General features: G+C 42.9%; 1 protein-coding gene across 1 annotated transcript; it reads left to right on the forward strand.

Moving 5' to 3' along the window:
• The first annotated feature begins 303 nt into the window (after positions 1 to 303).
• LOC121641425 lies at positions 304 to 5908 on the forward strand. The gene is made up of 5 exons (XM_041987535.1): positions 304 to 1301; positions 1456 to 1679; positions 1913 to 2035; positions 2756 to 4825; positions 5015 to 5908. Exons 1-5 carry the CDS (start codon positions 304 to 306, stop codon positions 5905 to 5907), a joined length of 4308 nt encoding a protein of 1435 aa, XP_041843469.1. The 3' UTR covers position 5908.
• The last annotated feature ends 11162 nt before the right edge of the window (positions 5909 to 17070 follow it).

Genomic DNA, 17070 nt, shown 5'->3' on the forward strand with positions numbered 1-17070 from the left:
AATGGGACTCCCAAATTTTAAGAGATATGAAAAAGAAATATGGACCTGACTGCACGGACTGCATGACTTACTGGACAAAGAAACATGGTTTTCCAGAGAACGGGAGTTTGAGTAAGAAGGAATTAGATAAGCTGAATGAGGCAGCACAGAAGGACTGGGATGAGAAAAAGAAAAAAAAAGAAAATCAAGGCAACGGATGTAGAGAAGTGGGAACGGCATAATAAATGCATTGAAATGTGGAAAAATGAGAGTGAATGTAGGGTTAGGAAAGCTAATACTAAAGAAATGGGTGGGGGATTAGATATGACTGGAGATATAGGAAACAGGAGGGATAATGCATCCCTGTCTAGTGCACCTCCACCATATAATAATAATTTAGGGCATTCACAACCCTCTCCATATCGTTCACTGCAGGAACGATTACAGGCGCTGAAGGTGGATCCAGATCTGGACTCCTGTCCCCCGGTGTTACAACAGCCCCAGCAGCCTCAGCAGCGTCGTCCAGAGGACCGACGGAGAGATGAGACATCAGGTCCCGCTGACTCCAACCATGGCCAAGCTACAGGGGGAACCGAAAGACCGTCAGCAGACATGACCAGCCCTTCACGTACCAAGTCCGGGAAGATCTACGGACCGGAGGTGTCAGCAACCTCCCCTTTCTACAAATTTGGACAGACTGCAAAGGGCCTATTTTTGGGACAAAATACTGCTGAAGATGAAGACACTGAGGTTTTTAGTGCCCCCATGGTGGAAGTATCAGGACCCACCGGCCCCATATTGGTTTATCGCCCTTGGTCCCCCTCTGAAATCATGGAACATGCTAAAAATCTTCCTGACCCCACTGAAGATGGTGAGAAAGCTAGCGAGGAGTGGAGAGCTTTCTGCCGTGAACACCGCCCCACTGGACTTGAACTGAGAAAAATTCTTGCTAAAATGCTCACTGCTAGTGATCTGGCTAAGATCCGTCCCCACCTCCCTCCTGATGACACCGGCCTGAAAAATCCAAACTGGGACGATGAGCCGAACCGACCTTACAGAGGAGCCATCACCACACTCTGTGATGGCATAAAGACTGTGTTCCCTAATCGAGGAAGCCTGGCTGCCCTGAGAAATCTGATACAGGGCCCAGATGAGCGCATGGAGGCTTTTCTACACCGCTGTGAAACTGTTTTCACCAGACACTCTGGCTTGGAGCGCCCTGCAGGAGAACTGGGGAACACTCCAGGACCATGGGAACGCCTTCTCTGTCAGACCATCATTGAAGGTATGAACAGAGATGTGTTGGAAGTGGTGAAGAGACAGTATGTGGGGATGAGACATGAGACCAGACTAGCTCAGCTTCAACGTCAAGCAAAACACGCACAAGATGTCATGGATGAAAACAAGAAAAAAGCTGAATCCAAGAAAGAAAAACAGATGTCAACAGCCCTGACTCTGTTCACCTCCCAAAATCAGCCACAATCCAATAGAGATAGGAGAGGCAGAGGAAGGGGCAGAGGAAGACGAGAGAGGGGCGGCAACCAACAACAGCGTGGGGCATGTTATCGCTGTGACAAATATGGACACTGGAAGGATAACTGCCCACAACGACATGGGCCGTGTCATCGCTGTGGCCAATATGGACACTGGAAGGATAACTGCCCTCAGGATAATGGGCCCACCCACCAGAAGGAATACCAGCAGGCTGACTGAGGGGCGGACCCGGGAGACAGGACTCCAGAGGAGCTTTTTTCTCCACCCACCACAGTTTTCGCTGCAGCAACTGTTGAGGGAAGTGAAATGCACACACACACATACACACACACATACACTCATTTAGCTGCTATAGCTTATAAACGTTTTCCTTTGTTTACATTGTCTGTAAATAATCAACCAGTTTCTTTTATGGTTGACAGTGGTGCAACTCACTCAGTTCTTAAGACAGGCACCCTAAATCCCACACCACCACTCAGTGGTAAGACTGTTATTTCTGTGTCTGCTGGAGGCCATCATGACAAAGAAAAATTCACGGTACCTTTAACCTGCTCAGTACAAGGTGAGCATCCATTTACACATTCCTTTCTTTTGTCCAAAGTTTGTCCTGTAAATTTACTGGGCCGTGATCTGATGTGCAAACTGGGAATTCAGATTTCCTCTGGGTCTCAGGGGCTGACCATATCATGTTCATCTTCTGACACTGAGGAAAAAGATTTAATGATGGTTAAATATAACCCAAGAGCTCCCTGCTATGCTTATCAGTGGAAAATGGGAAGCTCCCCTCTTTCTTCACACTGGCTGTCCCTCTGCAGAGCCAGAGTCTCCCCTGGGGCAGAGGTGATGGGGGAGAGGGAATTACATTGCACATCCTACATCTGTCCTGATGGGCCAGATCAGCAGTATGAAAAAATCTTTTTTAGGGACTGCTCTGACAAACTGACTGTGACATGTATGTTTTGGAATGAAAGTATGTGTGTTTTGTCTGTCTCACTAACCTCTGACCAACAGAAGTTGTTTAAACTTCACACACACCCACACGTGTCTCTTTCCAAGTCCCACTCGACTGAGTGGAAGGATTTGGGCCCCTTTGTTGCTACTGCTCTCAGAGAGTCTCAGTGGCAATCCACTCATGACTCAGCAGTTTTGTTTTCTCCAAGGCTGGGTGTGTTTAAGCAGAGCATGCTCTCTGTGATTCATTGCCAGAAAAGTGTTCAGTTGGTAGATGATGATTTTCTGACATGTTTATCTGCTGACTCACCCTTGCCACCTGTTCCCCCAGCCCTCTCTCAGGTTCCCTCTGATTTGTGGGCTACCTCTCCCCATGATGTGGGCCTGGTTAAGAACTGCCCCCCAGTAATCATCACTCCGAAATCTGACTACCGCCCCTGCCAGAAGCAATATCCTCTCAAACCTGAAGCTTTGGAGGGTATTACACCTGTCTTCAATTCACATCTTAGGAGTGGTATTGTTGTTTCTTGTCCAAATTCACCTGTTCGCACTCCTATTTTCCCAATCATGAAACCACGTAAACCACCAGCCAAACCTGACTGGCGTTTTGTCCAAGATCTCCAAGCTGTCAATAAAGCAGTTATTTCACGGGCCCCTATGATGCCCAACCCCCACACCATCGTGTCGCAGATTCCTCCTACTGCTACACATTTCTCCGTGATAGATCTGGCAAATGCTTTTACGTCTGTTCCTGTTCATCCAGACAGCCAATTCTGGTTCGCTTTTGAGTTCAATGGGAAACCATACACTTGGACCCGGCTTCCCCAGGGGTACTGTGAGTCCCCCACAATCTACAATGAGGTACTAAGAGATTCTCTTTCTTCTTTGCAGCTTCCACAGGGCGTAGTTTTATTAACTTACGTTGATGACCTTCTGCTCTGCTGTCCTTCTGCCTCCTTGTGTGAGGAAGCCACACTGGCCCTCCTCCTCCATCTTCATTCTGAGGGTCATAAAGCCAGTCTGCGTAAACTACAGTTCTGCCAGCCTCAAGTCATCTTTCTAGGGCATCACATTTCTGCCACCACCAAGGCCCTGACCCCTAAACGGATTGAGGCCATTCAGAAAGCACCAAAACCTGTTACCAAGAAACAGCTGATGTCATTTCTAGGTATGGTAGGGTTTTGTCGGGCCTTTATTCCACATTTTTCTGAACTTGAGGCCCCCCTGACTTCCTGTATACATGGTAAGAATCTATCTGCTCATGACCATTTCTTCTGGACCCCGGAGGCTGAGCAGGCTTTCCTGTCTGTGAAACAAGCGCTGTGTTCTGCTCCAGCCCTGGCTCTGCCAGACCCAGCCAAACCTTTCTTTCAGTTTGTTGATGAAAAACATGGTTTCATGTCTTCTGTTCTCCTTCAACAGCACGGCTCTCACAAGCGCCCGGTGGCCTATTACTCTTCCAAGCTCGACTCTGTTGCTGCGGGGCTTCCTGGCTGTCTGAGAGCTGTGGCTGCATGTGAGAAGGCTGTACTTGCATCACGTGACATTGTGGGATACAGTGAACTAACTGTTTTTGTTCCTCATTCTGTATCCATCATTTTGCTCGAACAAAAGACTTCTCATCTGTCTGCAGCTAGATGGCTGAGATACACCACAGTTCTTCTCGATATGCCTAACATCACTATGAAACGGTGTACATCACTTAACCCTGCCACTCTTCTTCCTACCGCAGAAGATGGTGTTCATCACTGTTGTGAGACTGTTCTGTCTGAAATCTGCACTCCGAGACCAGATTTATCTGATGAGCCTCTTCTTAACTCTGATCTCATTCTTTTTTGTGATGGCTCCTCCTTCAGAGACCATTCTGGTAAGAACAGAGTGGGTTTTGCTGTCTGTGATGAGCATCAGGTTCTCTTCTCTGGCTCCCTCCCTTCACAATTCTCTGCTCAGACAGCTGAACTTGTTGCTCTCACTGAGGCCTGTAAATTCGCACAAGGTAAGTCCCTGACTGTGTATACCGATTCGCGTTACGCCTTTGGTGTAGTTCATGACTTTGGTGCGTTGTGGCGTCACCGTAATTTTTTGAAATCTGATGGTAAGCCTATTTTGAACTCCACACAGGTTGCGGCTCTCCTTGACGCTATTCTTCTTCCTTCAGATGTCGCTGTAGTGAAATGTCAAGCTCACACTAATGACACTTCCTCTGTTGCCCGTGGCAACGCCTTGGCCGACCAGACTGCTAAGCAGGCAGCTCTGTCAGCCTCGCCGCACATTCTCACCTCTTCTCCTCTCACAGAAGAGGATCACTCTCCTCCCTGTTCTCTGCAGGACATCCAGTCTTTTTCTACTCCAGAGGAACGCTCTGTCTGGAAGGCTAACTCCTGCACCCCTGATTCTGCAGGTGTATGGCGCTCTGTTGATGGAAAACCTTGCCTTCCTCGCCATTTCTTCCCCTGGTTTGCTAAGTTGTCACATGGGTTGGACCATGTGTCAAAAGGGGGGATGGTATCTTCCACAACATCTCTGTGGTTCACAAAAGGCTTCACTGTGGTGGCTGAAAATTACTGCAAAAAATGTTTGATCTGTGCAGGCTATAACACCGCCCGCCCTCTTGCCTGCCCTCCAGCTGGTCATACACCACCTAATCAGCCTTTTGATCATTTGATGATGGATTTCATTGAGTTAACACCTGCAGAAGGTAAGAAATATTGTCTAGTTATGGTAGACATGTGGTCAAAGTGGGTTGAAGCTTTTCCAGCAAAGCATGCCACAAGTTCAGTCGTGGCTAAGGCTCTGGTGACCGAAATCATTCCAAGATGGGGGATTCCAGTTAAGGTCTCATCTGACAATGGTTCACACTTTGTAAATGCGGCCCTGAAAGAGGTAAGTGGACTATTGGGGTTCCAGCTTAAGACTCATTGTGCTTATCACCCGCAATCAGGCGGAACAATTGAAAGAGAGAACGCCACTTTAAAAGGTAAGTTGGCTAAATGTTGTGAAGAAACAGGACTGTCTTGGCCAAAAGCCCTCCCACTCATTCTTATGCACATGAGAATGAGGAAACGTGCCCGGACAAATCTTAGTCCATTTGAGATTCTGTTTGGCAGACCTCCCTACACTGGTCTGGATCCTCCAGGACTCTCCGTGTCTACCACATACTGTGAAAGTAACATGCTTGCTTATTGTCAAAATCTGTCCAAAGTTCTCTCACAGGTGCAGAGTGTGGTGAAAGAGGCCCTGCCACGCCCAGCATCAGATCTGTTTCACTCCTTGGTTCCGGGAGATTGGATCTTGGTTCGAGAGACGAGGAGAAAGCACTGGCGGTCTAAAAGGTGGCTGGGTCCCTTCCAGGTCCTGTTGGTCACTCATACAGCCGTGAAGGTCGCTGAAAGGTCCACGTGGATTCACGCGTCCCACTGTAGAAGGTTTCAAAGTACCCCAACTCCAGCTGACCTCTCAACCACAGGGCAGAATAATCCCTGAGGTCAGCCCCGTGCGAGATGGTCCATTCTCCACGGGACAACATGAAGTACACCCAGACTGCCGTGAGGGGATGGTCGTGCGTCATCCTCTTCATCCTTATCACCTCCCTCCTCTGGTACCTGGATCCAACCGGACCTCACCTGACACAACGCACCCCAGCTTCGTCCCAACCCGCCAGACGACTGCAGGGGACAGAAGCACCCTCCCTCAGGAGGCACCGCCGAGATAACCACATCCTTCAGCATCATGATCACACTGAGAATCTTTGGTGGCAAGTTGCCAATTTGTCTGCTCATAAATTGACAAATGACAGTTGCTATGTTTGTGGACTGGTGCCGCATGCCACACCCACTCAATCAGTTTTTATTCCATATCCAGTCCCTTTGAATACCACTTTGTGGACTCTGATCATGGGTAATAGATTACACCCTAGGAACATTACTTGGCCACACCAACGCCCTCCCCTCTCCTGGAGGAGACCAGCTGAGTTTTCCAGCAACACAAACTCCACTTGTGTTTCATCCAGAACTGTCTTCCGCTTAAGGGATCGTACAAATCCATATTCTTCTCCACCTCTTTGTTTTCAGCGAAATGGGACAGATGCACTATTCTTTTTAGGACACACTCTAGGTTGTCAGCGTATCATTTCAGCCTCATGTATATCCTCACCTTGCCCCAAACGCTCTGACCCGTTCACTTTAAATCCTCGTGATTTATTCCCTGATAGTTCTCCCTCTACAGAGTGGGCCTCAGGAGTCGTTGTGTTTAACCTTACAGCTCTCTTACCTTTTCCTGACCTTCCTATGTACAATAATTCTGTTCTTAACACCATTTGGTCTTATATCCCATCAGATACCGGCTTTGGATGTCCTCAGAACATGGTTTGGACATGTGGCAGACACTCTTATATTTACCTTCCTGTCAATTGGTCTGGAACATGTTATCTGGCTTATCTGCTCCCTGATGTCTCTGCGTTTACTCTAACCCCAAATGGTACATTGCGGCCTTTTCCCGAACCCTTTCATCACCCCCATCGTGTTAAACGCGGTATCTTCTCTCCACAGATGAAAGGATTTATGATGGCTTTGCCCTGGTGGGGGGTTGGGGAACTAGCATGGACTGTGGAAGATCTATCAATCTCTTTGGAAAATTTAACCTCTCTGGTGGATTCTGGGTTTAGCTTGCTGCAAAAGGAAGTCCAAGCCTTGAGAATAATGTCCCTACAAAACCGGATGGCCCTCGATTTTCTACTAGCTGCACAAGGTGGCACTTGCGCTCTGATTGGAGATCAATGTTGTACTTTTGTCCCTGATACATCTACTAACTTGTCTGTGATTCATGATGCCCTTACTGATCTCTGGGACACCCTACATGACCGCAACAATGCTAGTTTGCCCTCTAAGGAGTGGGATTTCTGGAACTGACTTACTAGTGGTTCCTGGATCTTGGTTCTGACCAGGGTTACTACTGTCCTGACTATATTTCTCTTGTGTGTTCTAGTTGTTTTTTGCTGTGTTCTTCCTCTGATCAAATGTACGCTTAACAGAACATTTAATTTCCATGTTCATCATTATACCCCAGAGGATGTCACTCCCTATTATGACAGTGGTGATTTGGAATTCCTTGAGTGAAATTTTTCTTTATTCTTTAATTGTGATTAATATGTTACATTTTAATCAAAGGGGTGGATTGTAATGGAAAATTTATTCATATACCCTTATAGTTTGTAGGTTACACTTTGTATGTCTGTGTATTTAGATAAGAACTCCTTCTCACACCTTCCCCCCCTTTCTCATCCCCCCAACAGATGTTGAGAGTTTAATGAGCTTCCTCCTTTGCACCCTTCACTCCGTAACATTTGTTAACAGCTATGTGAGAAATTTAAAACAATGACCTCCTACTGTGATGTTATCAGCTCATGCCTGGTATATTAACTAAGCTCACTTGTATCTGGCAGACTCTCGCAGACAAACTCCTTTGACTGTGTGACTCTCATTGCCGGCCGGCTCTTAATAAAACTACTTTGTTCGATTCTCACTTAGTGTGTGATCTTTGATAACTAAAAATTCCACAACAAACTCCAGCATGAGTCAGCAAAACTGTGTATATTCAGACCTATATAAGGATTCCAGGATCAGTTAGAGGGAGTTCTGACTGTAACAGCAGCAGACTCCGTATTGTATTAGTCCAGGGGACAGACAATACGAATCCAGAATTCTGTATTTGCACATTTCTCATATCAATTGTAATTAATAAATTAGTTAACTGAGAGAAGTAGTCTGTCATATTTTGATCCATCAAAGAACACGCAGGAGAAGACCCTAAAGAGAAAGGTAGAAAGAAAATGTGTGGAACAGTACCGTATTAATTAGGAAAGTGGGAAATTAGTACCTGCCTATTTTAATACAATGGGAAGAAGTACCTGTTCTTTGTTACTTGTGCATTTTTAAGGTTTTCTCCAACAAGAGCCATTTTTCTTTTATGTCAACGGCGGTGCAGGAACAGGAAAGCCACATCTGATTAAATGCATTCATTCAGAAGCATCAAAGATACTGAGCAGACTGCCGAGACATAAAGAGGAAGCCGACATATCGAGCCCTACTGTTTTTCTCACTGCATTTATGGGAACTGCAGCTTCCGGGATTGGTGGTACAACGCTGCATTCTCTCCTTCGCTTGCCTCACAGTTTAAAACCTCCCATTCAAGGACTTGGCAATAAACTGGATGAAGTCAGAGCTGAACTGTACAATGCTGAGATCATCATCATTGATGAGATTTCTATGGTTTCCAAGCAGCTTTTTGCTTATGTGGATGCCAGACTGAAACAGATCAAGGTTAATAACAGACCTTTTGGAGGAATGTCAGTCCAAGCTGTTGGAGATTTTTATCAGCTGCCACCAGTACGACAGTCTAAACCTCTCTGTGTGCACGACCCATCTCAGATTGACCTATGGCAGGAACATTTTCAGATGATCACCCTGACTGAGATCATGCGTCAGAAAGATGATGTTGCCTTTGCAGAAATGCTGAACAGGATTTGAGTGAAGGAGAAAGATGAGGAACTGTCTGATTCTGACAGAAAATTGCTGACACAAGCCATCACTCAACCAGAACTTTGTTTCACCGATGTTCTGCACATTTTCCCCACAAATAAGTTGGTTGAAGAACACAAATCAGCAATGCTGTCTCATTTATTTTCTGACATCATCACTGTTGATGCAGACGACTTCCAGAAAGACCCACGATCAGAAAGAATGACAGGGCAAGACAAACCCTGCAAAGGAGGACGCAATGATTTACCTGACACCCTGAAACTTGCAGAATGAGCTCGTGTCATGCTCACCAGAAACATTGACATACAGAAAGGATTGGTGAATGGTGCCTTTGGTACTCTGATCGCGGTGATTACTTCTGAGACGGATCAACATATCACAAAGCTTGGGCTGAGAATGGACAGTCAAACAGCTGGAAGACATAGTGGACCTGCAGGATCTGACAATCTGGTTTACGTGGAGAGAGCAGAGGATACTGTGGAACAGAAAGTAGTGGTATGTAGATAGTTCCCTGTGAAGCTGGCCTTTTCTTGTACCGTGCATAAAACTCAAGGCTTAACGACACATGCAGCTGTAGTTTCCTTGAAGAAGCTCTTTGAAGCAGGCATGGCTTATGTGGCTCTAAGCAGGGTGACTTCTCTCAGCTGACTGTATCTGTTGGACTTGGATGAGAAGAAAATCTACGCCAACCCTGAAGTTACTGCAGCCATCCAGACCATGAGACAAGCCAGTGTGGATGACATGATGCCTCTTCTTCCTCTGAGGGAAACAGTACGCAGGCCTGACACTCTGACCGTCGTCCATCACAACACAGAGGGACTGCCATCTCACATCGATGACATCGAGAGACATCATGAACTGTGTCTGGCCGATGTACTGTGTCTAACCGAATCTCACCTGCAGGGCTCCTTTGTTGCAGACAGTCTTCACCTGGATGGATTCACCTTGTACAAGCGTAACATACACGTGTCGTACACAAACCTTCCTCAGATGGCCAGCAGGTGTGGCGGTGGAGTTGCTGTTTATGTGAGAAACCACATTCAGGTGCATGAAAGACAGTATTTGCATAATGTGACTTATCTTGAGTTTGTAGTTCTTAAGGTTGAGGCTCCAGTCCAGGCAGTGATCGCAGACCCCCCAGCTACAGTTTGAGACGCTTCCTGGAAAACATGGTAAGCCTTCTGGATGCCCTGGAGACGATGGACTGTCACCCTATAATTGTTTGCGGCGACTTTAACGAGAATCAGGTACCCACTACTACTTGGTTCTCCAGAATTGCCGTCGGGTCAAACTCCAAACGTCCCGGTCCCTGTGTGTTCTGCTTGTTGTATCATGGTACCAGAGAAGTGGTGGAGTACTTCTAAACTTTCAGTCACTCTGTGGTCAGTATTTTGGTCGGAAAGTGACTAAATGAGTCCAACGACTTCAACATATTCTCTGCTTTCCTCGCTACATGCGCTAGTTAGCCCCGCCCACTGAGTTTGATGGGCTAGGCTGACAGATAAAATAAATTAATGATTATGGCAGTGGCGGACCATGAAATAAATAATTAATTAAATAGTTAAATAATTAATTAAATAGTGAAATAATGAAATAGATAAATAATTAATTAAATAGTGAAATAATTAATTAAATAGATAAATAATTAATTAAATAGTCAAATATTGAAATAGATAAATAATTAATTAAATAATGAAATAATTAATTAAATAGATAAATAATTAATTAAATAATGAAATAATTAATGAAATAGATAAATAATTAATTAAATAGTGAAATAATTAACTAGATAAGTAATTAATTAAATAGTGAAATAATTAATTAAATAGATAAATAATTAATTAAATAGTGAAATAATTACATATGTTTTTACATATATTAATTTGTATTTTAATTAATTATACATTTAATTACACATTTATGTATTTAATTATCATTTTAATTATTTAATTACACATTTATGTATTTAATTATCATTTTAATTATTTAATTACACATTTATGTATTTCATTATCATTTTAATCATTTAATGACACATTTAAGTAATTATTGAATGATATATTTAATTAATTCATTGTGTCACTTTACGCCCTCCATAAAGAAAAACCTCCCAATGATGTATTTTATCAGCAGGTGTTTACTTTGGATGATGCTGCGGTAGGACTTTTATCACTGCTACACAAACGCTCACACTTCAATGATAAAAGGAAAAAGCAGTTTTCATCCAGATCAGTTTTATCAATTTCTTCATCATTATTGGCTGTTTAACTTCAGTCACTACATCTGCTGTTTTTTTTTCTTTTTTTTCTAATTTTTTTTTTAAATTCAGAATTATGATCTAGGACATGGTAGAGATGTTTTAGAACAGCATATTACATACATTACATGTTGCATGTGACTAATCATGATTAATTCATTTGAAAGCTGTGATTAATCAGATAAAGAAATTGTTTGACAGCACTAATATATATATATATATATATATATATATATATATATATTAGTGCAGGGCACGTTAACGCTGTCACGGCTTGGTGTGAGGATCCAAAGAGAAGGGAGAGCAGGGAAAAGTCAAAGAACACTTTATTATGAGATGAACAGATGAATATGATGAGTTCGCTTGGATGATGGGCTGGAGCGGGCAGACAGCATTCTTCGTAAGACAGGCGAGGTCCAGGTCGAGTACTTGAGGAGAGAGAACATACACAGGTCAGCAATGGTTTCACAAGATGGAGACAAGAATTTGAGCACGACTGGTTACCACAGTGAGTAGTATAATCCAGCGATGATTGGAGGTCCGTCTGGGGTTTATCTGTGGGATGAGTAATGAACCTGATGTCCTCCAGCTGCGCTGTCCTAATAGCAGTGTCACACGGTGTTCCAAATAAGGTCATCAGGAAGTAGGAGATGTGAGGGAGCGTGGGCCATGACAAACGCGTTAATCGCGTGTTAACGCAACGCTTAATTAACGCCGTTAATTTTTTTAATAGCGCGTTAATTTTTTTTTTTTTTTTTGCTGGCCGCTGGCTTTGATGACAGAAACATGGCGTCCATGTTTCCCTTCCCTGCTGCAGCGGTGTGTCTGACGTGATCGGGAGAGAGCGGGTTTATTGAAATAAAGAGATGTTTACTGTCTGGAACAGGAAGAAGGAAAAAAAGAACCGACGTTTCTTTTTGTCAAAATACATGCAGATGGACAGAACATTGTAATTTTTGGATGGGAAACTTTTTTATTATTATTTTTTAAATAAATGCGGTTTTAATTTATGCAAGACAGCAAAGGTAAGACATGCTTTCTGACTTTTACAAACGTGAAGCATAAATCGGATCTTCTTCTGCCTCTGGTTCGGTGAATCTTGGTCTTAGCGAAATTAAACTTCCAGCTGTGGAATCTGTGAGATGTGAGCTTTCAGTAGAGGAGTCATTTGTTCGTGTTCATTCCGTGTGGTGGACACGGGGAGACATCATTTGTGTTTACATATTTTTCGGACTTAATGTAGCTGCTCTTTAAATAATTTGTTGTCTTAACTGTGTTTGGTGGTGATAGAAATGGTTTTACTGAGCTGGTAGCTGAGATTCTGGACTTTCTGTGGATACCACACGTGTTTATAGTTACGTATACAGATGCTACACCCGGAACGAGATGTTAACCCCTTAACTCCCGGTAGCGGAGGTGAAAATTAAAGTTTAGAGAAATTATAGGCCAGAAACCTGGATAATGAAGCACTGAAGGTGCATGGATGGAAGTTATTGTGCATATTGTGAATATTTCTCTCTCCTCACCATCTAGAAGCTGTGAGATTCTAATCCTGCTTTCTGTCTGTTCACCTGATGCTGATATTCACCACATATTGTTCCTTCTGTGTTTAGAAGGAAGCAGCTTCACAGCTTTAAATTCACCCTGCTGACTTTTTACCTTTTAGTTAGTAAATCCTGAACATTTCATCCTTCTTTGTCATAAATATTTAATTTTATAAATATATATGAAAGATTATTTTATCTGAAAATTGCTGCTAAACCTGTTTATGTGTTTAGTTCAGAGGTCTGCAACCTTTCTAATCCAAAGAGCCATTTTTCCCTCAGCCAGCTAAATAAAACTACTTTAGAGACGCAAATGTTACGAGACTTTTCAAAAAGGCAAGTTAATATATATTTTTAATGAAGAGCCACCATAGGATGTTTGTTATTTTTGAAGAACCACATTTTTATTTCCATTTTTAAAGTTTTAAAATAAAGAAAAACATAAAACCTTTATAAAAAAAAAGAGGATAGACAGACTTTCTGCTAAGGAATGTAGATATTTGTAGAAAATGATAAAAAAAAAAAAAAGTCCATGGTTTCCAACCTAATAGCAAGAAAGAAAGATTTAAAAAAAATATTTTAGCCACGTATTTAGGGGCATTGTGGAAGGTCCAGAGAGACACTTGCAGCTCCAGAGTTGCAGGTTGGAGACCCCTGATGTCGTGTTTGTAAACCAAAACTTACTGCATTTTCTTTTTATAGCTGTAGACCTTTTTTTAAAGGAAAGAGAAATTTTGCGCGTAACGATGCGATTAATCGCGATTAATCGCAGCATGTCATGCGATTAATCGCGACTAAAAATTTTAATCCTTGCCCAGCACTAATATATATGTATATATATATATATATATATATATATATACACTGCTCACAAAAATTAAAGGAACACTTTTTTTATTGGGCCTGGCATGAAATCAGTTAAACCTGTCTGATAATTTTCTGGTTGGTTAAGCAGCTGAGGGCATCGTTAATCACTTTCAGCTGTATTGGTGTTCATGGAATTAACAACAGGTGCACCACAGTGGCAACAATCAGAAAACCCTCAAAACAGGACTGGTTTTACATGTGGAGGTCATTTCAAGTTTCTCCCTCTTGATCTTTTTTGGCTGATTTTTCACTCGTGCTGGTTTTGGCTTGAGTAATCATCTCTACTGGCAGTATGAGGCGATTCCTTAACCCTACAGAAGTTGCACAGGTTGTCCAACTTCTCCAGGATGGCACATCCACACGTGCTGCAGCAAGAAGGTTTAATGTGTCTCCCAGCACAATCTCCAGAACATGGAGGAGATTTCAGGAGACTGGTGGTTATTCTCGGAGAGCTGGACAGGGCCGTAGAAGGTCCTCAAGCCATCAGCAAGACCGATACCTGCTCCTTTGTGCAAGGCGGAACAGGCTGAGCACTGCTTGTGCCCTACAGAATGACCTCCAGAGGGCCACTGGTGTGAATGTCTCTACCCAAACAATCAGGAACAGACTTCATGAAGGTGGCCTGAGGGCCCGACGTCCTGTAGTGGGCCCTGTGCTCACTGCCCAGCACCGTGGAGCTCGACTGGCATTTGCTGAAGAACACCAGAATTGGCAAGTCCGCCACTGGCGCCCTGTACTTTTCACAGACGAGAGCAGGTTCACCCTGAGCACCTGTGATAGACGTGAAAGAGTCTGGAGAAGACAAGGAGAACGTTATGCTGCCTGCAACGTCGTTCAACATGACAGGTTTGGTGGTGGGTCAGTGATAGTCTGGGGAGGCATATCCATGGAGGGACGCACAGACCTCTACTGCCTAGGAAATGGTTCTCTGACTGCCATAAGGTATCGAGATGAAATCCTTCAACCCATTGTCAGACCCTACGCTGGTGCAGTAGGTCCTGGTTTCCTCCTAATGCACGACAATGCCCGGCCTCATGTGGCAAGAGTATGCAGGCAGTACCTGGAGGATGAAGAAATTGAAACAATTGAATGGCCTTCACGATCCCCTGACTTAAACCCAATAGAACATGTGTGGGACATTATGTTTCGATCCATTAGGCGCCGCCAAGTTGCTCCTCAGACTGTACAACAGCTCAGGGATGCCCTCACACAGATCTGGGAGGAAATGCCACAAGACACCATCCGTCGTCTCATTAGGAGCATGCCGCGACGTTGTCAAGCATGCATACAAGCTCGTGGGGGCCACACAAGATACTGAAAAGCATTTTGAGTTGCAGAAATTAAGTTTTTGAAAAAATGGACTAGCCTGCCACATCTTCATTTCACTCTGATTTTAGGGTGTCTACACAATTGAGCCCTCTGTAGGCTGAAAACTTTTATTTCCATTAAAAGACTTGGCATCCTTTTGTTCCTAAGACATTGCCTTGTCGTTATTTGTATAGATATCCAACTTCATATTGAGATCTGATGTATCTAATGTGTTTCTTTAAAGTGCTCCTTTAATTTTTGTGAGCAGTGTATATACACACACACACACACACACATGCATATACACATATGTACATGTACATACACATACATGCACATCTACATAAATATACACATGTACACATACATACGGTAGGTAACACAGATAAATAAGTACAATATTTACAGCTATATGTATATATAAATATGAACTGTTCAATGTATTATAGACCACATATTGCACAGCAGTGCATGAGGTAGTGTTAGAAGTGGGTGGTGTGATGGAGGCCACAGCTCTGGGAAAAAAGCTGTTTCTCAGTCGGTTTGTCCATGTTTTTATTGTCCAATAGCGCCTTCCTGAGGCGAGGGGAACAAACAGGTAGTGTCAGGGGTGAGTGATCTGTCCATGCTGATGAGCTTAAAATTCCCAGCATCCAGGTCTGGGAGCGCTGCTTAGGGCCGGCTCCAGGCCGGCAGGTGCCCTGGGCAAAACAGGAGTTTTGCTCCCCACCCTTCGCAGCAAAATGTTTACCGAAACTGAAGCTACATAAGTCAGTCGCACACGTTTTGTAACTAACGTACAAATTCTTGTCTGTTTATTAACACGGTGCAATCAAAAAACACACATTAAACTATAAAAACTGCTACATTTAAAAAAAAAAAATCAAGCAATCAAATAAAATTTTTGAAGCATATTTCATATGTAAGTTGTAACACAAAGTGATTTAGTTAGTAAGATAATTCCCTCATGCCCTTTCAGCCACTCAGAGACACAGACAGGCCGTTTGTCTGTATTCAGTCATCTTTATGACATTTCTGCATTGTGCATTCAGTGTTCTTCATTTTGATCTGCTTGCTACAGATCCAAATATTATTTAATAATTGTTAGATAAAAAAAAATGATAAAACGTAATAGTACTGCAGTCATTATTCTTTGCTGAATGAACTTATATTCTTTACTGAGAGCTTCTGGTGAAGACAATTAGGCTGAGGCATCCTCTCTAGCAGAATCTACAGGTGCCTGTTGAGGCTGTAAAAATTTTCTCAGCTCATCTGGGCAAATACAAATTTAACACGTTACTTTAAATTTTATAGCAGTAACATTAAATAGCTGTAGCCTACCCTTACAATAAACAGACAAACAGTTTGAAAAATTTTATGTCGCATCAAACCTTTACTTGATGTCATTTTGACATTATGACATGCATGCTTTTTTATCATTTTTATTGGTGTTTAGAGACCAAGTGATATGAAGTTCCAGGAATTTGATGTTGTCTGTGATAAGTTGTAATTTGGCCTCTTACTGAGGAGGTGCGATATTGTTTATTTGTGTTGGGGAAAAATGTAAAAATGATTCATTCATTATGTAGAGTGAAAACTGAGCTAAAACAGTTAAGTAATTTGTTTATACAATCCCATTCAATCTAAGATTGTTTAAGCTGTGTTTCCCCAGCGATCCGTTACTCATGGATTGATTGTCTCGCTGCGCATGCTCACAAGGGCATTTAACGGAGGTTTCTCATTCAAGTAAATCTGTTCATGAGGAAACATCACTGAGTCTCCCTTGTGGTCATTTATATCTTTTTACTAGGTAATGTGTAAATAACACTAAACATAACTGTGATAATTGTTAGTTTGTTTTTCTTATGTTCTAAGTAAGTTGGAGTACCATTACTACAATGTGTGTCGGAAAATGAATGTTAGCTTGGTTAAATCAGTGTGTTAGCATAGGTCTTATGGATTAGCCTCATGAGTTAGCCACGCTAGTTCGAGTACAAAATGGTTACATTATTAGTAAGCATTTGTGTTAATAGATGGTGTGTCTGACATTTCTTTATACATTAAGTGATTTATTTTATGTGTTTTACAATGTTCGTTATAATTTTGTGTGTTGTAATAGTTGATACTTATATTG

This window comes from Melanotaenia boesemani, chromosome 6 (assembly GCF_017639745.1).
Source record: "Melanotaenia boesemani isolate fMelBoe1 chromosome 6, fMelBoe1.pri, whole genome shotgun sequence".
Lineage (NCBI taxonomy): Eukaryota > Metazoa > Chordata > Actinopteri > Atheriniformes > Melanotaeniidae > Melanotaenia > Melanotaenia boesemani.

Excerpts from the sequence above, each read along its gene's own strand:
- LOC121641425 (XM_041987535.1), top strand. The coding sequence starts at position 304 with ATGACTGGAGATATAGGAAACAGGAGGGATAATGCATCCCTGTCTAGT. Across the intron at positions 2,036-2,755 it reads TTTAACCTGCTCAGTACAAG|CCCTCTCTCAGGTTCCCTCT; the intron begins GTGAGCATCCAT and ends CTGTTCCCCCAG. Across the intron at positions 4,826-5,014 it reads CTGCACCCCTGATTCTGCAG|GCTATAACACCGCCCGCCCT; the intron begins GTGTATGGCGCT and ends TGATCTGTGCAG.